This window comes from Pogona vitticeps, chromosome 5 (assembly GCF_051106095.1).
Source record: "Pogona vitticeps strain Pit_001003342236 chromosome 5, PviZW2.1, whole genome shotgun sequence".
Lineage (NCBI taxonomy): Eukaryota > Metazoa > Chordata > Lepidosauria > Squamata > Agamidae > Pogona > Pogona vitticeps.
In genome coordinates, this window is record NC_135787.1 from 125,488,768 (window position 1) to 125,514,130 (window position 25,363).

General features: G+C 39.4%; 1 protein-coding gene across 3 annotated transcripts in view; it reads right to left on the minus strand.

Annotated features, from left to right (window-relative positions):
* The window catches only part of IL17REL (interleukin 17 receptor E like), a 75,294-nt gene that overhangs the window by 12,254 nt on the left and 37,677 nt on the right, over positions 1 to 25,363 (minus strand). For all 3 annotated transcript variants that reach the window (XM_073000604.2, XM_073000603.2, XM_073000605.2), the window contains exons 5-15: positions 22,896 to 23,010; positions 22,377 to 22,421; positions 19,860 to 19,999; positions 18,172 to 18,243; positions 14,540 to 14,594; positions 10,505 to 10,668; positions 7,033 to 7,077; positions 5,189 to 5,246; positions 4,210 to 4,355; positions 2,711 to 2,776; positions 357 to 414 (exon numbers count right to left, since the gene is read on the minus strand). In XM_073000604.2, coding sequence (XP_072856705.2) covers positions 357 to 414; positions 2,711 to 2,776; positions 4,210 to 4,355; positions 5,189 to 5,246; positions 7,033 to 7,077; positions 10,505 to 10,668; positions 14,540 to 14,594; positions 18,172 to 18,243; positions 19,860 to 19,999; positions 22,377 to 22,421; positions 22,896 to 23,010 — 964 coding nt within the window. The remainder of the gene's footprint in view (positions 1 to 356; positions 415 to 2,710; positions 2,777 to 4,209; positions 4,356 to 5,188; positions 5,247 to 7,032; positions 7,078 to 10,504; positions 10,669 to 14,539; positions 14,595 to 18,171; positions 18,244 to 19,859; positions 20,000 to 22,376; positions 22,422 to 22,895; positions 23,011 to 25,363) is intronic.

Sequence of the window (25,363 nt, forward strand, 5' to 3'; positions counted from 1 at the left end):
GGTAATCACTGGATGATTTCTAACCAAACCCAGGCTCTACAGGCCCAGTGGAAAGGCTTTGACCCTGAATTCAGTTTCTAATTCATTTCACTTTCAATGGGCAATTGCCATTCACAGTTGATGAATACAATATTTACCTTTCCTAGTCCTTCTATCTTAATTGTGACCAGGCCATGCCTAGTTGTATGGAATTTGAACCAATGCCACCTACTCCTCTTCACACTCCAGGTTTACAGCCTAAATGGGCAAAGTTACCAAAGGATAATCCCAGAACTTTGCTGGCCTCCAGAATTGCTTCTGTACAACATTTATTTTACATGTCATTAGACTACAGGCACATCGTTATCAGCACTTACTGCAGGGCAAGTCACAGATGTAAGAAGGAAGTGAATAGTCTACATCTGTCCTCCATCCCTTGTAAGAGAAAAATAAAAGAAACAGTTACTTCCTTATAGAGTAGTCCTTTAAAAAAAGCTAATGACGTTTCATTATTACTCATATCCACAAATTTAAAAACAAGAACAAAAAAGTGCACCTTGTTAGGAAATGATCTGTTTAAATCATTTTATTTACAATTTTGTCAAGAACAATAATCTTCAAGGCTTCCAAGCAAGTCTACTTTGGTTTCCTTTTTAATACCAGATGTTTCTATTTCGCCTCAGAATCTCTGTAAAAATCTCTTTTCAATAGTACACAGCTCTAAACCCAGGGAGAATTATTGTTTGTGTACTTTTTCTTTCAGATAATTCCACTGGTTTTTAGATGGTTATTGGTGGTGCAATTTTTTGCTTTGCTATTTAGAAGTAAACCCTCTTCAATTTGATGGGGTCCTTGATAAGTTTGTATAAGATTGTAGCCTGAAGCCAAAATCCAATGTTGTCCTTCTGGATCTCTCCATTTTCTCCAGAACCAGTGCTTGCCACTTCCTCTTGAAGTCCCCTGTACACTCTAAAAAACAGCTCTGGAGAGCAGGAAGGAGCACTGGATATGGATCTGGACCATAATGATTGAGATTCAAATACTGCTTTCTGAGCTGAGCTTAACATCTTTAAAGATAGCCACCTAGAGTGTTCTTAAAGGCCAGATGGGTGGGGTATGTATAAATAAATAAATAAATAAATAAATAAATAAATAAATAAATAAATAAATAAATAAATAAATAAATAAATAAATAAATATGCCTTGTTTGATATTAGAACATGATCTATAAATATTTAATATAAATAAATAAATCCATTGCAGGGACTCCACAAAATGCTCAGTAACTAGTTCTTGTCTTCTGAGCATCTGCTTCCCTGGTGTTTCTCCCCAGAGAATCCAAGACTCAAGGAAGATACACAATAAGGTGAAATATAGAACTAGGTGCCTAGTGGCCATATCTGGTGTGTATGGCTCTCAAAGTCTGGCCTCAAGGACCTCTGGCATTATTTGGACACCTCAGACAATTCCTCTCAAGCTGAGACATAGGCAAACGCGTTTGTTTTTTTGTTTTTTTAGCCCCATCCTACATATTGACTGTAATATGCAAGCAAGAGAGGACTGCTTGGAAGACCTGTCTTGTTCTTATTGTTGTTGTCGAGAACAACCCCCCCCCCCAATCCCTCAGCCAACACAGAACCTGGTCAACAAGATTTCAGCCTATGAGAGTTCTTGTGGCATTTTTTCAGATTTCAGTCCTTTTTTGAAAGAAAAAAGCTGAATGTTTTTGCACAAAAAAATTCAAGTTTTATTATCCAAAGTACAATTTTAGTACAAAATACAGTATGAATGTTATTTCAGCAATAAACCTAGAATGTGCCTTTGCTCTGGAGAAGAGAAAGCCTTGATTTTTTTTTCATTCTCATAAAAATGCGAAAAATATCACAACAGTTCAATGAGGCATCAGGATGTCACAAGACACTCATTTTTGCTGAGGGCAAGAAAATCTGGGTGTTTGTCACATCTTTAATATGTAGTAGTCATTTGCTTGCTCCTGCTCCCCCCCCCCTCTTTTTTTGGAATGGCAGCTTCTAATTTTCAGAATATTTTAAAGTGGAAAAAACAATGTTTTCTTATTAAAGAAAAACGAACTTTAGTAGACAAAAAGGGTCTTGCCCATACAAAGGCAGCCACACACATTCAGTGTAATGAAGCCAGAACCTGCCATGCTAAAGCTCCAGAGTTTTATGAATACCAGGGATGATTAAGAGCCAAGATGTCTCAATTCACTCTGACTTTGTCTTCAGTCCTTGGATGAGCTGGGGAAAATGGCTTTCTCTCTTGTGATGCACAATATATTCAGGTATCATGAACCTGAATGAGCAACTAAAGCCAGAGTTTGGAGTGTTATTTTAAAAAGGATGTCTAGGAGATAGTTGCATTACTTCCAAGAAGAGGCAACACATTGCTATTAATGTTTTTGGGAGCAAAATTGCTACTTTCAGAGTGTTAACATTAAAGCTTGTATTTAAAAGGAACGTCTATGTGCTCATCTTGCCCCAAAGTAACACATTATCAGTAACATTAATATTTTGTAATGTGCTGCTTCCATGCACTAATTAAGTTTATTAAAGCATTGCTTGAGTTAATGGCAGCACATCTAAACAATTCATCTCTTTGCAAACCCCAGCTGTGTCAGTCATGGACAGCACAGGAAGAGGAGGAGATTAAGCTTCTCCTGCTAGTTATTACTTGTGTGGTGCAGAAGAGATCCGAGAAACAGAAGATGTACCTGAATGCAGAGGTCTGGATCACACATTTTCCTTGAAATGTTGAGGGAGATTGAACTTGAGCCATCCTAGAAAAGGCAAAGAGGAAAACAAGTTGTCTCCAAGGTAAGGAAGATGTGCAGTCTTCCTCATTGGCCTTTTTTGGCCATTCTCATCATTCTGCTGCCTCACAAAATGCAGTCATTTGTATCAGCAGAGGTTCTTCCTTCATGATGATATCTCTGGGAAGCAGCTTCTTCCCTTCTAGTGCCCAGTGGAATAGAGAGGAGTGCTCTTGGGAAAGGCAGGTATGAGCATCAATGCATGTACATGTCAGCTGGTGCCTTTCTTTAGAAATACAGTGGACCCTTGACTTACAGACGGCTTGACTTACAGACTTTTTGAGTTACAGACTTCTCTGGCCGCAAAATTTAGGTTTGACTTGCAGACTGAGATTTGACTTACAGACCAGAAAAAAACCAAAATGGAACAAAAACGGCCTGTTACGGGATTAATCGGTTTTCTATGCACTGTAGGTCAATGGAGACTTGACTTACAGACTTTTTGACTTGAGAACCGCCTTCCAATATGGATTAAGTTCTCAAGTCAAGACCCCACTGTACACTGAACACTTAAACACAGCAAACTCTAATCAATGAATCATTCTTTCTTTCAAGAAATGGTACTTTAAAAAAAATTAAAATGCAACCCTTCATGCAACACTATTGTTAGAAAACAAGTGCTTCCTTAGGAACAGTTTATTGTTCATTGTTAAGTTCCTGTGAAAAGATGTAAGGTAAGCTGCTTAGAAACCAAAGATCAAAATCCAAAATCGACATTATCTCTTAACATAATGTAGCTATGCAGAATGTATTGGTTTCATAACAACATATTGGATGTTTTTTTTATTTTAATTAGATGCCCCATTTCACAGTAAATCTTGGCTACAAACTTGTTGTTTCTCATTGTTCCTTGGTTGTTGTTTTTTAATGAGCCTTTGTTTGGAGAAATAAGTTTAGTCAAATAAAGCAGGGATGGAGAATGCATGTCCCTCCAGGTATTGGCCTCGTTTTCCCCAGCCACTGCAACCAATGGTGTGGGTTGATGAGAACTGGAGTCTAACAATACCTGAAGAGTAGGGGTGGAATACAAGGCTCATTAAGCTGGGTTTTTAAAAAAAGAAAATTAATGTATCCAATGCATGAGCTGTGAATTTATGAATGAAAGCATTCACATATCGTTGGGTTTTCTTATAACCTTGTAGAGGACAAGGTCAAGGGAAAAAATTAAGGTAAGATTCAAAGAAGTGAAATCAAGTAAGGACTGGTTGATTTTCACATCCATATGGGAAGGCCCCATATTCCTTTCCCTGATGCTGACAATGTAGATGCTTTCTGCTGACCTCAATAGTTCTGCAGCAGATTATGCTTCACTGACGTTTGCCTGAACAAGATCTGGCAGTCATATCTTCAACATACGCAATTCACTGAGATAATTTGACAAAACAAAATACTGTACAAACCACTAGGATCAGCTGGTGTATTCCTGTAGAATTGCATGAAGATGATTCAGTCCTGTTACACACAATGACTGAAAACTGTGCCTCAGGGTGTGATGTGAAGGAAACTTCTATCTGTTCCTTCATCACAGCAAGTCTCATTTTCCAAGCTGAAACAGGAGGAAGAAAATCAATGTATGCAATTGATATGTGATCCTAGCTAAACCAGGCAAGTTGTCCTGTGCTTGCTATACATATGTATCCTGCTTCACAAATGGAAAGATGCAAATCCTGTACACAATTTACTGATATATCAGCAAAAAATGATGTTCCTTGTTCTCACAAAGGAAATGAGAAGACTCAGAGGTTTACAGTTTCTCCACAGGTAGCCTCTATGCATTTCCAGACCGATGCTGATAACATCTTGACCAGCAGCATGACTGACAGATGTGTTAGCAGCTAGAAATCTGGTTCTGAATATTCCATTCTCACATGCAGTTTCAATAGATACTAAACATAGCTGAATGTAGGCACTACAAAAATAAGCACCAGATCTTAATAAACTTGAAAGAGGGATGTTTCACATTAGATTTTGCAAAAGGCTATAATTCACCCTTCCATTATCCATGGGTACCTCAAATCTGTACGTAACAACAAACCATGTTTTGAGAGGTGCAGACCAGGGATTGGCAGTTACTGGACTGAAACCTCAATCAACCCCAGCTAGCATAACTAATGGCAAGAAATCATGGGAACTGTAGTATTGTAATATCTTGAGAGTCACATATTGCCCACCTTTAATACATGCAAAACAGCTAAGCATACTAAAGCTACTGCTGATCCACATAATCACTTGCAAATGTAAGGGTTTTTGGGGTGTATTGTCAAGTGTGCTTTTATGGAGACTGTTAGCCACTCTGGACTTCTGTGAGTAAAGGCCGGATTAAAGTCAAATCAAACAAATAAAATAAGAAGGTATTCGTAAAAGTAATCAACATTTTACCTTGGAAATTTTCATGACCAAATGGACATCTCACCCAAGATCCATACTTATTTGTAAACTATAAATGATTTTAAAGAAAAAGTATTCAGTAACTCTTTTTTTAAAGCAATCACATTTGTAGCCTATGGACGTCCTGGGGAGGGGTGGTAAAATGGGGTGGGTACAACTCACTGTTGCCCATTCCTGCTAGAAATGAATACATATCCTAGAGAGTTTCAGCCTGCTGCTATGTAGCAGAGTGATGCAGGAAGGCCAAGGATCTATAACTTTATCCATGTGCAAAATGACTGTGCCGTATACAGGATCAGTACAATAAGAAGATATGACTACAAGCTCCATCACCATACTACAGAGCAAGCCCACAGCACTTTCAAGCAAACATCTGTAGGATTAGATTCTAAAGCCATTTTCAGGGTTTAATGAATGTCTGGGGAAGAAAGCATTGGTATTGTAGCAGTAAGCTGTGACCCCATAAACTGGGTATTCATTATAATTCCTAGAGCAGGAATGGTCAACAGTGTGTTGTACCTGCCCATTTTGTATGCATCCTGTAGACCTCCCTTGGCTGCATCCACCCCTTTTTTAAAAACCCAATGTGACCAGACAAGCAATTCCAAACTTCGGGGAGGGGGGGGTTGTTGGTGTTCTGGAGATGCCAATCTCCATTAGGAGGCTGAAATATTTTGGGGGGCTAATAGAAGGGTCCAGGATTGGCCTAGGCATGCTTCATGCAGCCTATGGACTACAAATTCCCCACCTGTAGAAAGCCCCTTGAATATACAGCAGCATGCATGCAGCTTTTCTATACGTGAACCCTTTCTATATAAAGTGAAGAGAGCCTGAAATCACAATATTGTACCACCCTACATTGTATTCATTGCAATGTTTGAAAGGGAATATTGTACCCTTACACAGAACCAAACTACATAACATATTAAACACATTTTGCACTCAGTGTGCAAGTTTAAAATAAAACAAACATCAGCTGGGAAGCATGGATAATTAACCAGGATCACAGCATTTGGAGAGAAGAAATTAATGTTTCATCACCTACACTAGTCTTGAGGAATAATCCCTCTTCTGAAGTTGGAATTTTCATTGTAAGGAAATCCTCCATTAGTACCAATGAGGACTTTTAACTCAAATAAAATACCAGGTTCAGAGATTCCTTCTAGGAATGCTGTTGGAGGGAACGGTTTAATTTCCCAGCTATGCTCTCAATAATTATTTTTCTCATTCCTATATCTAATGCTATTTCCTTTTTAAAAAAATAGGGTTTTTAAAAACACTTTTTAAAGACATATCAGACATTTTGCCTATTAATAATCCTTAAACAGAAACATATGAAGAAAGATCCATAACATGTTGATTTAAGTCACAGCCAAAATCAGAACACAGTGAAATCCTAACAAGGTTACTCAAAAATAAGGCCTTCTTTTAATTATTAATGCCGTATGTGTTTAAGATTGCAGCCTTATGATTGGAACATTCTTCCCAATAAGCTAAATAATTAACTGGAATTAATGCACCATTCATAAGGTAAATGCTTCCTCAGTTGCTTCTGAAACTGTCAATTCTTTTTTGATTATGTCAGTTCTAGTAGTATAACCAGCCACCAAGGGAATGGGTAAACTGAAAAAGAAGACCATGGCTTTTGACATGGCACAGACATGTTAAATATTTCTCCCCTTCTTCCTCCTCAGTTAGCACGTTTTTGATAGAGGGTTCAAAATTTAATTTCTGTTAGTGTGTTGCCATATATATGTATCCCAACCTATATTTTTAAAATTAGCTAATCAGGAAGGCAGACTGATCATTTTTAAAAAGAAAGTAATAATATATACCTTCATGCATAGTCTTGGATGTGCATCAACTCGTGAATATTTCACCTGATTGCAAAAAAGAGAGAGTGAATCGGATAGTTAACTACTGACTACAAAAAAAGCATTACACTGCAAGGTTTTGCAGATTTCAAAAATATTAGTGATTGCATAAATGAAACAAACCCGAAGGTGACTTGGTGTACCCTGCGGAAGAGACATGTCCATGTATGCATGGAATGGAAGGAGTTAATTCCATTGCCCCATCCCCAACCTATATGTAAGCATCCATCCTCTGGGGGAAAAAATCATAGGATTTTACAGCTAGAAAGAATCTCAGAGGTTGTCTAATACAAAGGTATTAGTGTGGCAACTACAACATTCCTCGCAAATGACCGTTTCAGCCTCTGCTAAAAAACCTCCAATTTGTTCTACTGCCAAACAGGTTTCATCATCAGGAAATGTACACTATTTACCCAAAATTTTCTTCTTCACAATTTCCACCTTTCAGTGTTACTATAGGTGTTTGCAAAACCAAAGTCCTATTCAGGCATTCAAATGAAACACAATGATGTCAGACACAGGGAAAGAGCATAGTCCTTATCCCACCACCTCCTCAGGTTCATTATTTACATATGTTATCTGCACTGGATTCAGGTGTACAGCCTGTGAAAATCACATCTGCCTCAATCTAGCCCACAGCATTATCTCAAGCCATGTGCTCAGTACAATCTTTATCCCTACCATGGTTGTGCAGAAGTTTTATATATTCCCATTTGGTCCACCACAAATGAGCAGCAAATGAGCAGCTGAGGATATGCACTGGACAGGGATGGTTTAGTGACCCACACAGCTTGCCATTACAGAGTTGAAAATACTTTCCTTTCTCAGTGCATGATGTGCAAAGTTGCTTATGTGGGTGTATGGGTGAATATTTGCTGGACAACCTCTCCCTATATAAACCTATCTGATCTCTAAGATCTGCTAGGGAGGTAGCTCCTCCTCTGTGTCCCAAAGCTGAGAACACTTTGTTATGTAGAGACACAGAGGAGGACTTTTTCTCCTATGGCATCCCAATTATGAGCCAACCTCCCGTTGGATGCATGATTGGCACTGATATTGCCATCATTTTGATGCCAAGCCTTTCTGAGTTGAGGATCATGGCCAGCATAGGTTCATGTGCAAAGTTGTTAATGTTTGAATGTTTTTATTTTGTGCACTTTGATTTTAAATTGTTTTAATTATCTTATATTTTGAGATTGCTTTATAAAGTTCTTTATAAAGTTTCCTACCCTGAAGAAGGTAGGAAAAACCACTGGGTTAGTCAGGTATAATCTAAACCAAATCCCTTGTGAATACACAGTGGAAGTGAAGAACAGATTTAAGGAACTAGATTTGGTGGACAGAGTGCCTGAAGAACTTTGGATAGAGGCTCGTAACATTGTCCAGGAGATATTAAAGGAACATTTAATGCAAAGATGGACATGATAAAGGACAAAAATGGTAGTGACCTTACAGAAGCAGAATACATCAAGAAGATGCGGCAAGAATACACAGAAGAATTATACCAGAAAGATCTAGATATCCTGGACAACCCAGAAAATGTGGCTGCTGACCTTGAGCCAGACATCCTGGAGAGCGAAGTCAAGTGGGCCTTAGAAAGCATAGCTGGCAAAAAGGCCAGTGGAGGTGATGGTATTCCAGTCGAACTATTTAAAATCTTAAAAGCTGGTGCTGTTAAGGTGCTACACTCAATATGCCAGCAAGTTTGGAAAACTCAGCAGTGGCCAGAGGATTGGAAAAGATCAGTCTACATCCCAATCCCAAAGAAGGGCAGTGCCAAAGAATGCTCCAGCTACTATACAATTGCACTCATTTCACACACTAGCAAGGTTATGCTCAAAATCCTACAAGGTAGGCTTCAGCAGTATGTGGACCGAAAACTCCCAGAAGTACAAGCTAGATTTCAAAGGGGCAGAGGAACTAGAGACCAAATTTCTAACATGCATTGGATTATGGAGAGAGCCAGAGAATTCCAGAAAAACATCTACTTCTGCTTCATTGACTACACAAAAGCCTTTGACTGTGTGGACCACTATGGCAAATCTTTAAAGAAATCGGAGTACCTGACCACCTTATCTACCTCCTGAGAAATCTATATGTGGGAACAGGAAGCAACAGTTAGAACTGGATATGGAACAACTGATTGGTTCAAAATTGGGAAAGGAGTACGACAAGGCTGTATATTGTCCCCCAGCTTATTTAACTTATATGCAGAATACATTGTGCAAAAGGCTGGACTGGATGAATCCCAAAATGGAATTAAGACTGCTGGAAGAAATATTAACAACCTCAGATATGCAGATGATACCACTCTGATGGCAGAAAGTGAGGAGGAATTAAAGAGCCTCTTAATACGGGTGAAAGAGGAGAGTGCAAAAAATGGTGTGAAGCTCAACATCAAAAAAAAAACTAAGATCATGGCCACTGGCCCCAGCACTTCCTGGCAAATAGAAGGGGAAGATATGGAGGTAATGACACATGTTACCTTCTTGGGCTCCATGATCACTGCGGATGGAGACAGCAGCCACGAAATTAAAAGATCCCTGCTTCTTGGGAGGAAAGCGATGACAAACCTAGACAGGATCTCAAAAAGCAAAGACGTCACCTTGCTGACAAAGGTCCACATAGTCAAAGCTATGGTTTTTCCAGTAGTGACATATGGAAGTGAGAACTGGACCATAAAGAAGGCTGACCGCCAAAGAATTGTTGCTTTTGAATTCTGGTGCTGGAGGAGACTCTTGAGTCTCCCCTGGACTGCAAAGAGAACAAACCTATCCATTTGGAAGGAATTCAACCCTGAGTGCTTACTAGAAGGACAGATGCTGAAGCTGAGGCTCCAATAGTTTGGCCATCTGATGAGAAGAGAAGACTCCCTGGAAAAGACGCTGATGTTGAGAAAGTGTGAAGGCAAGAGAAGAAGGGGACGACAGAGGACAAGATGGATGGACATTGTCATTGAAGCTTCCAACATGAATTTGACCCAACTCCAGGAGGTAGTGGAAGACAGGAGAGCCTGACGTGTTCTGGTCCATCGGGTCACAAAGAGTCAGACACGACTTAACACTAAACAACAACAACAACCCATCCTGAGATCCTGTGATATAGGGCAGGAAAGAAAGAAAGAAAGAAAGAAAGAAAGAAAGAAAGAAAGAAAGAAAGAAAGAAAGAAAGAAAGAAAGAAAGAAAGAAAGAAAGAAAGAAAGAAAGAAAGAAAGAAAGAAAGAAAGAAAGAAAGAAAGATGTGGCCATGTCAGTGTTTGTGTGGGGGAGTGTAGATACAAATATATGGTATGAAATGAAATTTGATCCGGTCTTGAAAGACTGTTATAATTACAGCTTACGATGGTGGTGGCCACCAAGTCTGGTCAACATGCCCAACCATATCTGCAGTGAGTCCAAGAGCAAACGCTCAGCCCACTTCTTCAATGCTTACTTTCTCTGGAGTGGTCTTTGACGTCTTCTCTAGATCGACACACCGATCATCCATTTGCATCAGTTGACAAAGGCTGACAGTAACATGAACAGGACAGGCAGCTTCCCATGCCAGCATTTGTGTGACAGGGTTATAATGAATGTTATCCCACAGGGCCTTGGTATCTAAGATCAAGAAGTGAGGACAAGGAAGACAGTATCAAACCACAGTATACCTGTATTATGTATCATTCAAGAATGGTGTGGGGACTGAGAATAATTTTCTGGTGCCTTATGGTGACAGTAATCCAAAACTTAACAGGAAGGGAGCAAAGAAGCAAGTGTAAGACCACCACTTCTTTGTTCCTTGGTAATTTGGGACTATGCATTGAAAAACATTTTTTTAAAATCTGTCTTGCTTCATAGACACAGTTTTGTTACCTACGCCATCTTTCTAGTGTGTGACAGTCCCTATAGAGCAGTGGTGTCCAACTTTAGGCCTCCAGATATTCTTGGACTTCAACTCCCAGAAATCCTGGCCAGCAGAGGTGGTGGTGAAGGCTTCTGTGAGCTGTAGTCTAAGAACATCTGGAGGGCCAGGGTTGGACACCACTGCTATAGACTTTATCTCAACACTGATTTTTCCCCCTTCCTTAACCCTTTCCTTCATATTCCTAAAGAAATCTGTGAATTTAGGCACATTCTCATTAAAAATGGAATCAAATTCTCAACATTTCTATTGGTCAGATCAAGAGGTTACAGCTATACCTAGCATAAGGAGGAATACATTGTGCCTGCCATATACCTACTAAAATGAAGGCCTTGTCAGAAAGAGAGAGGCAAACAGACAGAGAGTCAGAAAGTGAAAGAAAAATGGTAGGCATAATTCAGCACCAATGTAGTGGTTGAATGTGGTTGAATACAGGGTCTCAAACCCAGACTATTGAAAATTACTACATACTCCAAGCCCTCTGCCTAGATGGGCAAATCTGCTATTTCTATGATCTCCTAAAAATCTCATTTTCTGCACATTTATAAAGCACCTGTAAAATGTAGGAAGTTTTTAACCAAATGAATAAAATGAACTCTGACGTAATGTTATTCAGGTCTCCTAATCTCAAGTCCTCAGGTGTTGCTGGACTACATCATCCATCCTACTGTGTCACCAAGCCAATGATCACTGACATTATACACACATTAGTGACCTCAAGTTGAGGACTGAGTGGAGAGGTCAGCAGAAGAAATTTACAGGCCAATGGATCTTCCTCTTCCTCCTCCTTCTCCTGCTACTACCACTACCACTATCACTATGACTACCACTACTACTAACACAAACACTAACACAACACTTTCTGGAGACCTAGCAATATGCTGGATGTCAGCATTAGAGGGCATATACAGATTAATGTAGAATTAATGTGCCCAAGGCAGAGTAGCCCATAGAACTCCTTTATTGCCATACTTAAACATACAGGCCAAACCAGGATGTTTTCACTAATAGTAGTTTTTTTCCCTCAACATTAGATGCATCATCATCATTATCATCATTATTAAACTACATTGGTTCTAAAAAATAATAATATATCTATTACGCACTAAATCAGTTTAGAGAATTGGATTCCCACAGTTTTGTTTATTGACATCAAAGAAGAGGAAAAGACCAATCCACAATTCAGGCACAGATTGAACCCATTTGTGTGCATTCACAGAGGCCACAAAGACGAACAGTTAATTTACTAAACCAGTGTTGTTGTTTTGCTTTAATTTATTGGAGTGGGATTTAAAACAGTATTTGTATGCCAAAGCATATTATTTGAATGATTACTTGGAAAGGGCCATCTTGAGTCCTGGTTTTTAAAGAAAAGCAGGATAAAATCAAAGGAAGGAAGTTTCTTTGGTATTGGGCTATGAAAACAAAACTGTTTAAGACAAGATGTTTTCATCACTCCCTTTTCTGTTAATTCCTTTTTTTCTTGGTTCAAGGTGACTGCTCATTTCTAAATGCTTCTCATCACTCCAACGACACATCTCATTCAGCAATAAGCGAAAATGCAATTTTAGTTTTGTTTTTATGAGAACTGACTGAAATTTACAAATATCTTCCTTCTGGAGTGGGAAGAACTTAAGATCAAAAGCATCTGAATGTTGGAGAAGCCAGAACTGACAGATTCATCCATTCAAGCCCAGGGCTTGAATTCTTAAAATGCTAGGACTTGCATCACTCTGCTGAATTAAGGTTGCTCTCTTTTCTCTTGAGAGCTCTTTTTTTTTTTTTTTTTTTTTTGATACCTATAGGGCAGGAAGGCACACAACGTCTTCTTCATGGTGAAACAGCTCTGTGTATTTTATTTGACTGGTCCAGACAGATGAGAATTTCATTGAGTTTGTTTTTGAAGAATTGACCAAAACTTACAACATTTTTCATATTCAGAATGGAAGGAACTTGAGGTTTATGAAATTCAAGTGCAGGAGAAAGCAAAACTGGTAATCTTCTCATTCTTGGCTTTTTTTGCACTTATTTTTCTCTGGACTCAGGTTTTCAGATGCCACGTGAAAGTGCAATCCTGAATGAGTTTATTAGGAAAGAAGGAGAGCGGAGTACTGCCCTTCTTTTTCATAAATACATGCACATGCTTCATAGTAAATACATTTCAGACTACACCGTCTAAAAGGCTTTAATGAGACTTTATCAATTATTGTTATACATAAAAACAATAATTTTTGTTTTTGTGTTTGTGGCAATCCAGTCCTTGAGGATTTGGCTCATTATATGCTTGATTGTCCCTTATATGCTGATATAAGAGAAAAATATCTACAGCCTTTTTTAAAGAAAGTGAAAAGTAGGAGTACCTAAGAGAAACTGAACTTCTTATTACAATCATCCAAATTACACATAATAAAGAGTTGCAATATTTGTGGTTAGAGCCTCTATATGTAGATCCAAGTACTGTATTTGAAAAATATTTGTGCGTAATTGTACTAATATAATGTATTTGCTATGGTCTCTGGGTTAAGCAATAAAGATTCTGTCTGCCTGTCATTATGTAATATGCATAAGGTAAACACTTTCCCCCCCGGACATTTGTATTACACCATCTTCTAGTGACCTGGAACAGACTGTGGCTCTTTGCCATAAGTAGACAGATCTTCAAGGATGTGGAAACAGTTGTCTAAAGTCAAACCTGTGCATTGGATGGGGTTGTGGATAAGTTTGTTCTGGCATTTTCTTTTCAAAGTAAACACAAATAAACATAAATAAAAATCAGGAGCAGAAGATGAAGGGGCAGGATTCAGCTAAAATATGTTTCTCCCAAGTCAAAGGGCAAGATTCCTATTCCATACATAAATTTGGAGGCAGAGGGTTCACACTCCCAAGATGAAAAAACAAGAATCAGCAGAACTGAGCATGACCTTCTTTATATATTGTTGGCCCATAACTCTGTTATTGTGTACATATTGTATGCATTATTCTAATATTGTTCAAAGAACAGATAGTTGAAATAACTGAAAAGATAAAGGATCCCCAAGTCTAGCAATTTCACTGCCACACATAAAACCATATATCATTGACTAAACACACATACATACTGTACATTTTTTAATATTTGTGTGCTGTTGCCCCATAATATAGCTTATGATTTTATGGTTTGTTTTCTATTTAAAACATGTTTATGATTATATGCTGTATGCTGACCAGAGAACATTTATATTATGGATTATTATACTGTATGCTGCCCAGAGAACATTTATATATTCTAATATCTAACAATATTAGAATAATGCATACAATATGTACACAATAAAAGAGTTATGGGCCAACTATATATAAAAAAGGTCAGCTTCCCCCCCCCCCCTTTATAGGATCAGTTCCAAACTTCTGACTTAGATTCTGCCCAAGGTATGCACCTCCGTGGAAAATTCTGAGTAAGAAGCTGTTGCTATAATCTATGTTTTCAAAAGAAAATGGTGCTGGCTGTGATATTATCCTCCCATTAGCATGCATTTCTCAAATAGGCTATTAACCGCCCAAAAAAAGTAAGAAGAGCATTTCACTTGCCGTTTTTAAATGGGCATATCTGTATTCTCCGTGCATCTGAGATAGCTGGCCATGCCTAGAACCCAAACATGTACCCATTAGTTCATATGATCAATTTGTTATAAGTCTATTTCCAAGCTAAGATTCCTGTGGAGAAAATATTGGACCATTTGGAGCATTCATTATAGAAGGGATGTGGACTGGAGGCCTCGAAAGCTTATTAGACTTAACTCCCCTCAGTTCTACCCAGCATAGCTGTTGAATGGGCATAAGAAAGTAGTTTCCATTTGTTCCCAAATGTTCTTGGACTAAAACTGCCAGAAGCCTTCACCACTAGCTGTGCTGCCCATCAGGTGACCCAGGATGGGGAACCACTAGCATAAGAGAAGGCACCGTACAACGCAAAGTGGCTCCATCACTAAATAAGAGTACATAGAGGAAAAGGATCACTAAAAAAGGATGGTATTTTTCAACAACAACAAAAAGAGACATTTTTGCTTTAATTTTCCATAAAATATGTAAACACTGCCATAATTAGACTATAACTGAATTCAAAACACAATGCAACTCATAGCACAGAAGACTGTTAACCAGGTGACCACTTTGAGACCCAGGACTAGAAGAAGGCAGGGCAAACAATAAATAAAGTAAATCAACACAGCGCTTAATAATCTGCTGAAATGCCCCTTTACTTGAATGTTCAGAAGCTCCCTGAATATAAAGACAAATAATAATAATCACGAGCTGTCAAATCAATTCTGATTTACAGTGACCCTTTTCAGGGTTTTCCAGATAGAGAATACTCAGAAGTGGTTTATCATCCCCTTCTTCTGGGGGGCGTTATGGAACTGTACAACTTGCCCAAGGCCAAACCGGCTGGCTGTTCTCCCAGGAGGCACAGTGGGAAATTGAATTCCCAAACTCTGGCTCCATAGCCATTTCAAGCAGTATTTACTATTTATTCTCTCCCCTCCTCCCCCCCCCATCCCCTATCAAACAAATAAAAAGTCCTGTTCCCTAATGCTATGGATGCCTGGTGTTGGGTTGGGGCATCTTCTCCCCCTCCCCCTCCCATGTCATGATACCAACTCTAACAACAGCTACCCCTCTTCTCTTCTTTCTCCTGTGATGGTATGTGGTTTCTCCTTCCTAAAGATCACATCCTTCCTGATGCACATCTCTGTACTGCTGAGGAAGCCTTATATGGGATAACGTCTCCTGATGCCACACAGTATCTCTGAGAAGTAAAGGGGACTGCCTTTTTTCTAAGCCTCTCTCTTTTTCTTCTCAGCACTATGAGAGACAGATAGTGGAAACAGGCTCCTATAAAGGGTAAGAGAGGAAAGGAAAGGATGATCTTTTATAGAAGGAAAGAACTCCATACCGTGCTGTAGAAGGAAGAGGAGATGAGGAGTGATTGACAGGGTCAGTATCATGGTGCAGTTGGCCAGAGGGGGAGAAGGGATCCCCATGTGAGGGCCCATACAGCCTTAACAACTTGGATAGGGAGGATGAGGAAGAAGGAATAGAGGTTTGTTTCCAAAGGAGAAAAACGCACTACTGCCATTACGCTGGTCAGAGCAGACTGCTCAAATCCTGGTGAAAAAGAGGACCACGGTCCAATTACAAATCTGGACCCTTGGCCACTCCAGTACAGCAAAATTCTAAGAGCTACAGTTCCCCTATCCCTGCTTTACAGGTTGAGAGTCCTTTGCAGCAGTAGGTCTCAGCCTGTGTTATAAGTAATCTAGGTGAAAAACAGGATTTTTGGAATGGTTACAGAGCCTGGTGGCACAGTGGCTCAACTGCAGTACTATAGTCAAGCCTCTGCTCATTACCTGAGTTTGATCCCTACAGGTTCAAGGTTGACTCAGCCTTCCATCCTTTCAAGGTTGGCAAAATAAATACCTAGCTAGCAGAAGGGCAAGTTGTTGTTTGCATAATTATGCTGTAAACCACTCAGAGAGTCTTTAACACTGTGGGGCAATATATAAGTCAAAACAATAACAACAATGAAACATTTATTCTCCCACAATCCCAATCCCCTCCTGCATGCTGTCTCTTAGCAATCCTAGCTGCCATGCGTTATCCATTTGTGACCTTTTGGCGTCTTACTAGCAACTATGAATACTCAGTGTTTCTCCCAACCCTGTGTCTTGTTTCAGACTTTCAAAGGCCTTTTATTTTTATTTTTTAAAAACAGGAAGTGATCAGCTGGCGATTTATAATTTCATTGGATGGGGGAAGGCCTTTCAAAATCTAAAACAGGTCATGGAGAAATTATATTTATATAGCAAATGACACCCTACCATCATCTGGGGGGGGGGTGAGTTTACTATTCCAGATTCAAGGGGGCTTCATGGTTTGGTAGGTCTGGGGAAGTCTGTAATTCTGCTTTCAGCCCTATGGGGCTAAAAGGGATCCAAAGGGATTCATAAATTGCAACTTTGCCCACTCCTGATATAAAATATATTCCACTGTAGCTTGTCCAGATAAACTTTAGTCCCATGTCCTCGTGATATGGTTCACAGTAAACTATCACATGAAATAGAAACCTAAAGGGAGATCTGCCCAGGCATTGTAAATTCCAGAATGTTATACTAGCACAGAAGAGGAAGAGGAGGAAGAGGAGGAGGAGGAAGAGGACATAAATATTTGGGGAAACAAGATAATGCTTGTATCAGCCTTTCTCAACCACATCTCATTACAACTCCCATGCTAACTGGGTATGATAGAAATTGCAGTCCACTGGTTTCGGATAGCACCAGGTGATTCATATAAGACATTATTCAGGATTTTTAAAAGGAGAATTATCAGGCTTCTAAATAGCTTCTAGATAGAAGCTCTTTGTCCCAATCCTATATATGTGGTGGCAAGATATAGAAAGATACAGTGCATATACAGTTATTCTGAGAGCATTTTAAACTTTATGTAGTATTTCCAAATCAGCTTCTGCCACACATTTTTACAAGGTTTAGAATAGGTAGCTGTGTTAATCAATGTTAGCATATTAGGGAAAAACAAAAAGAAAAGAAAATAAGTAAAATAAAGATGGTCTTATAGAATAATTTGAATAGCAGACATCTAAAGGACAAAATGTGTAGTAGTCTTAAATTTAAAATAAAACAACAATTTACAGACATTTTCAGCACTTCCCCATATTTAGCCATTCCAGCAAAGCAAGAGAAACCTTTAAGACTTAGTTTAGCCATCACAGATTAAATCTACGGTACTTCCTCAGACATATCTGAGGAAAGTCTATACTAAAATAACCCTCCTAATCTGTAAGGTGCTACTAGAGTCTAGGTTCAATGTCCCGAGTCTAGATTTATAGTTTAAAACTCAGCACAAAATCAGCTTTCTAGAAAATCTGCCTGCATCTTCTCTATCCATCTAAAAACAGGAATGAAGGTTGCCATATGAGTTGGGAAGCCATTCCAAATGTTCTTTATTATTCTCCCACATAGTCTGTGGCCTGTGTTAACACTGGAATGTAGCACTAGCATTCAATATTATTTTCAAATGAATTCTACTGATAAATCTTTCTTTGGGTTTCAGCTTACAGTTTTTGCCCTTGACCCAAAATTATGGCCCTTTATTAAACTACTGTGTTTTGAACCAGGCTGCATATTGAACTAATTGGGCACATTTACCTCAATACACAGGCAAGGCAGCACCTGCGTGTACTGGAGAGAAACTGATTTCACGGTGTCCTTCTTTTGAATCTGAAAGTGTAAAACAGCAGGTGGTAAGTCAAGCAACTCTGCACAATAAGTGCTGTTTCAGAAAACACTTATGTGTCACAACAGGCACTTTGCTTGCTTTTTGAACAGAACAATGCTTCAGACCGGCTCAAGATGATTACTTCAATGCTGTTGTCACAGTATTTTCATGGCACTGTGAGCTTAGAGTTTTAAAAGCCCCATGGCCAGCTCATATTCATTAAGGATGATGGCAAGGCAACACAGTAGGGTAGATGACATCCTCTGAAAGACCTGGAATGAAACTAACTGCAGCTGTGCATCCAGACTGTGTATGGGGGAAAATTAGACTCTTTTATAGAAAAGGGTTTATGGACAAACAGACCCTATAGGCTGACCACTGTCATACGTAATGAAATTTCTTCTTCTGTGCAGCTTTCAAACTTTATATCTATCTGTGTCTTACTTCCCTTATTCTAGATGATGTAAATAAGTGGAAAATGGGATGTAGGGAATTGAGTGTAATCCAACAATGAACAAGCAAGTCAAAATTTATTCATAGAAGAACATATGAGGAAACCTGTTGGATCAGCCGAAAGGCTTGCTTTGATGTTTCCACGGTGGTTCATCTGAATCATATAAAAAGTCCACAACTAGAATATGGGCATAGCAGAACATTCTGCTCGTATTTTCTAGCATCTGCTATTACAAAGCTTACTGGAAATGAAATACTGCCACCATGATTTGTCAGCACTACTAGGCCTGACTGTGTTAAATAGTCTCTTCCACTTGAAAGACATCTAAGCTGACAGCCATCTTGTGACTGAAAATTCGATAGTTTAACAAAGTGCTGTGTGAGGAAGGACAGCCTTTTTTCCGCCCTAAATCTCCCACCATCTGTCTTCCTTAGATGACTGTGGGATTTAGTATTTTGGAAAAAAAAAACTTTCCCTCTTGTCCAGTTTCTCTTCACCATGCATAATTTTATACCATCCTATTAGGCCATCTACTTACATCTTTTTCTAAACTAGAAAGTCACATGACTGAAGTATGATCTAAATGATAAAGGAATGTCTTTTACAATCATGAATCCCAAATATTTCCTCTCAGATGTGTTTTCTACCAGGGCTGACCCAAGACATGGTGCTGCCTGAGGTAAAATGCAAGATAGCATTCATGTGCATGCCATGTATAGAAGCTGACAGGGGTGGGATGAAGCCTTCCTTCTCCACTGGCAATGGAGGAAGGTCTTGGGTCACATGTAAGAGAAGCAGGCTAGCTTACAGGGTGTTAGAGGACAGGTAAGAGACCATTTTGTTCTGAAAGAGAGAAGCGTGGCCAGAGGAACAAGTGGGGTGTTCTCCCCACTTTCTTATCTGCTTCCAGAAATAGTTACCTGGTTCTGTCTAAAGGTAGGACTGGCCCTGTTTCCTATTTCTAGTACCTTAACTAGACTTCTCAAAATGCTGAAGGGATTGAGGCAAGGAAAAAAAAAAGGCAGAGAAAAGGAGGAGAAGGTTGAAGCTAGGAAAATGGGGAGAGTAGTAATAAATGTGCTTCCCTCCACCCAGAATTATGCCACAAAATGGTGTTAGTTTCTTCTGCCAAGGGAATATTTTCCATTTCCTAAAAGCACTTACCAAGGTAACTGGCCCCTCATCCTCGCACACAAACCACTGACGGCATAAACGAACATAATAATCTGTGCCTTGAACAAGATTAGAAATATTCACGGAAATTATGTTTTGGACTCTGTCCACTTCATAAGCCATTTTGCCATCTGTAATTTGCAAACAAACAAAAAGAAAAACTTAATTATATTGACAAATATTCCAGCTTGCATTTAGTATGGACAAGAACTATTTGGCTGATATTAGTCGATATAATTGAAAACATGACATTCCATATCCAGAATATGAATATGGTCTTTGTAGGATGTTTGATTCCAATTAGTATTTAGATCTCTGAGGCTATAACCCTACGCAAACTTACCTTGAAATAAATCCCCCTCAACCCAATAATGAACATGCATAGGATTGCATTGTCAGTTATCATCTCCCATTCCAATGCATTTCTGGTTATGGGTGGAAGATGGCTTTGAGCATATCTACTGACCATATCTACTCAGAAGAAATTTCAGTGAGGCTTATGCTCTATTAAGTGTTTTGAAGACAGGCAGACATGCCACCTTTCCCCCAGAACTGGGATCCAGAGTGGTTTACAACATAGCTAGGAAGCAACAGAAAATGAAAATACAATAAAAGTTACAAACATTAAAATAGATTTAAATTTACTAGGTGAAATCCTGTTGCTTAAAAATATACAATTTAAAGCAGATCCAGTGCCAATAATATTTAATTTAAATTAAATTAATTGAAAGATTCCTAAACCCCTCCCTTTCCAGTTTCTAGGTTCCTTACACCTCCCTTTTGCCCTCAGGAAGTCTTTGGGAACCTCAGGATAGCAGGTGGGCATCAGCATTGCCGGGATCGAGACCACCAGCAGTGATCCAGCAGCAATGTTTGACTGCTAAAGGCATCCAAACCCATCCCCGGGTTCCCAAAGACTTCCGGGGGGGGGGTGTTCAGAACTTGAAAGTGAAGGATAGGAAGTTTTCAATCAATCTGAATATTACTGCCTCAGATCCAGTTTGCACCAAGTAACTTTACGCCAACAGGATTTTGCCCATTACTTTCTTAAAATAGAACTGCATCCTTAGACAGGAGAGCATACCTTTTCACCCAACTAAGTCTAGAATTTCAGGCAGCAGCTTTGTTAGCTTCTGTTTGCATTATAATTTGTGCTCCTCTCAATTAAAAGCATTAAAAACTGGAAATCTGGAAGTCACATATGATAAACTTTCACCACCGTGGAGAGTACACGACTTTCAAAAGTTCCAGGGTTGAACTTTCGCACCACCCACACAGCTCTTGCATCTGCACCTTGATACCTTTCATTCACTCCTAACACCATATACCACTTCCCGCTATCACCCAGTTCCTTGCTAAATCTCTACCAGTTCAAAAAGCAAGCCATATGAATTTTGCAATAAGTACCTGCTAATATTTTTTCAGAATTTAATCAAAGCATTTAGTACTATCAAGAAGACTGCAATTTAGAACTCTGGAACTCTTTTAGTTTTAGGCTTAACACATGGATTGCATACATCAGCCCTGTTTGACTAATCTTGGTAGCTTGGAAGTATATGAGGAGAAGCAGAGCACGAGAGAAAGCTGAGCTTCTATGTCTGTGAAGTTCACAGAAATGGGAAAGGTTGTTTTTTCCAAACACCAACTCCCAGAATTTCCCACTCAGCATGGCATGGAATTCTGGGAACTGTAGTCCAAATGCAAGTTTTTGTGTTAAAAGAGCACTTTTTTGCCCATTGTGCAGCAGAGCCCACCCACCCCAGAAAAAGCTTTTTCTTTGTTATGCAGGAGCAATAGGATATCTCAGTGTGTCAAGATACTCTTTTTTTCTGAAGATGAGAAAAGTTCTGAGTATTCATTACATCCTTAATATTTAATATTTGTCTGTGCAAGCAAATAGCAGCAGCGTAAGACTTGAGCACTCTGGGTATTGTGGTACTGGACTACCATCTATCCCAGCCAACACAGCATTTTATCTGAGATTATGTGAACTGTAGTACAGCAATATCTGGAAGCCCACTGATGCATGTACACTAATGTATACCATGGGACAGGCCTTGATGTTTCAGCCTCAGCCTCCCAACAAGCACCATGAGATTCCACTCACCCATGATGCTTGAAAGAATACACTGAAGACAACTTATTAACTGGGTATAAAGTTCTAGCAGTTCCAGTAGTATGTGTGCCTATATGTATATAGCGCTGAAGAGCAAATTATATGGGCTATAGATTTACTCAGAGAACCTCTGGGCTGGATATTCTTTTAATCATGTGGGGCAAACATATAAGAATGTGCCAATGGCACTGTGTGTGCATTTTTGCAACACACAAGTTAAGCAAAACATTGATTGTAGTCTTACAACTGTCTTCCATCAGCCGCAGCTTACCAAACCATACATTTCATTTCAGATTACTGTAGTTGCAAACCGCAGATACCCATGATTAGTAGAATTCAGGAACAATGGCAGCGTTTCACATGTAATTCAGACTTGATGGACCTCAGCTTACCAAAACACATGGGAATATTTCTTGCCACATCAATGTTTCTGCAGTCTGTAAAATACAAAACAGATGTTTCAGCTTATTTTATCAGGATGTCCATTAATCAAGCTCTGATCAGATGCCAACAGAAACTCTCAGCAGTACAGTATCAGTTGGATGGCATAGAGTTGATATAAATATGGGAGGAGGTGTTTGGAGAACTAGCAGTTTCTTCTTGAATAGAGTGTAGGCCAGGAAATACCTTCCATGCTGACTGTGCCTCTGCCTTTTATTTTCTGGGGACATCAGGGTGGTTTGAGTTTGACAGAGGTTCTTTATACATTTTCAAGCATAGCATTATGTGAAATTTGCTACAGAAAGGGAATGCTGAGAGGAGATTTCCATCTTCCTTCTACTTCCTAGCAAATGCATGAAAACTGACCATGTGCTCACCAGTGTGTCTTCACTTTAGCATTCACAACACACACACACTACGCACATACTCACACACACTCCAAGATCATTTTTCTAATTACAGCTTCTTACCCTCAACATCATATTCTTGACTCAATTTAATTCCGCAGTAATTTGGAATCGTCCTCATGGTCACATAGAAATGCTGTCCTGCACTGACTTCAAAACAATTAAACTGCATTTTCACCTGTTTGGAATACATACATAAAACTGAGGGGAGTATAGGTGATTTCCAGAACATACAGAAGGATTAGAAAATGCAAACAAGGTTAAACATTAGTTCTGATTTTTCTCTACAAGGCTGCTTTCTTCAAACCTTGTTCAAGTTCTGTTTCAGTCCTGTTCCCAGTACATGTTTTTTGTTTTCTTACCACAAATGATGTTTAAAAAGGAGAAGAAAGGTAGGCAACTCCTTGCAAGGGAGAAATCCCCAAAAGGATACAATTACTTACTCAAGTACCATCATATTTCCAGAAATACACAGCTAAAAAAATGCACTGATCATTTTCTGTGCATTACATGAATTTCAAGATGTGCACCATTTTTTCTTCATAAAAATGGATACAAATTTTGAAAATTGTATCAATCCAGCAGTACTGTAGGAATGCATGGCTTCCTCTGGGCCAGCCACAGTCTCTTATAACCAGGGGAAAGGCACTATAACAATGAAGTAAATAAATAAAATACAGTAAATGAATAATGAGAGGGCAATTTTAGTCCCACACTTGAAGTGCATGTGGGTACATGAGCAGTCTCATCACATCTGAAGCATCATAAATCAGAGATGTGAATTATTTGAAAAGCCAGTACAACTGTGTGATTGAAATGAGAGAGAAGGGCCACAGAGACCCAGCTTGGCTGTAAGACTCATGGGGTAGCCTTAGACCAGTCACTCTCTCTCAGTCAAATGTAACTCGTAGAGTGGATATGAAGATAAAAAAAGAAGAGGGAACCATATAAGCCTTCTGAAACTCCTTGGAGTAATAGAAACATAACAGAGAAAGAAATGGTATGAAGGAGAGAAGAGATGAACTCTGTTCACAGAAATCAATTGTAAATCTGCTACTGATTCTAAAGGATCAGAAATGCTGCCCACGAGAACATGTACGGGAACTGTGTAAGCCCAAACAGCCCAGAAAGACCCTCTATAGGTCTCCTGGACCACCTTAGTCCCCCTTTGATCACCTTAGGTAGGTGAGACTTACAGTTATCGGAATGTGTCAGAAAAGAGGTAGGGCAGTCCACAGGCCTTCTCACAGCTGCCTCAAATGTAGCTTGTGACTCTATCCGCATATTCATTTATGAGTGAGTCCTACCAAATGCAGTGGGGCTGACTTACAGTTAAACATGCTTAGGATAGTGCTATCTATGAATGTTGTCTGTCATTCAGGTCTACTACTGCTGCATGAGAGTGCATTATTGCTGCACAAGAGTTCAGCAATGTTCTTGTGCTGCTAGAGCAAATAAAATTCTACAAGGCAATTCTAAAAATGATGGGAGCCAAAACAAAAATGTCCAACCTTTAAACTGAGAATGGCTTTGTGTTTGGGTGAGGAATGGTTAACAGATCAAAAAAGGAGTCAGTTTCTGTGATTTTCCCTTGCTTTGTTTGTCTTTGTGAATGGTAGTGAGGAGAAGAGGGTATCCTGTAGATCAGGGGTTCCCAACTCCCGGTCCGCGGCCCCAAGCCGGAATTAAGATTGCCGGAAGAAATATCAACAACCTCAGATATGCAGATGATACCACTCTGATGGCAGAAAGTGAGGAGGAATTAAGGAACCTCTTAATGAGGGTGAAAGGGGAGAGTGCAAAAAAAAGGTCTGAAGTTCAACATCAAAAAAACCCTAAGATCATGGTCACTGGTCCCATCACCTCCTGGCAAATAGAAGGGGGAGATATGGAGGCAGTGACAGATTTTACTTTCTTGGGCTCCATGATCATTGCAGATGGTGACAGCAGCCACGAAATTAAAAGACACCTGCTTCTTGGGAGGAAAGTGACGACAAACTTCAACAGCATCTTTAAAACCAGAGACCTCACCTTGCCGACAAAGGTGTGCATAGTGAAAGCTACAGTTTTTCCAGTAGGCTCCAATACTTTGGCCATCTGATGAGAAAACTCCCTGGAAAAGACCCTGATGTTGGGAAAGTGTGAAGGCAAGAGAAGAAGGGGACGACAGAGGATGAGATGGTTGGACAGTGTCATCGAAGCTACCAACATGAATTTGTCAATACTCCAGGAGGTGGTGAAAGACAGCAGGGCCTGGCGTGCTCTGGTCCACGAGGTCATGAGTTGGACACAATGACTAAACAACAACAAAAGTCTAGCATCCTTGTTCCCACTGGCGACAGGTATAATATTGTGCATCAGTATTAGGTGATTTCCTGGCATTTTGAAATGTGGATACAGACACACAATATCCCGCATTCATAAACCAGAGTTGTTTTTAAGAACAGAATTTCTATAAAACCATTGATGCCCCTGGAAGTGTATGTGAATCCTCATGTGCATTTACAGTGCATCTGTACAATTCAGATGAG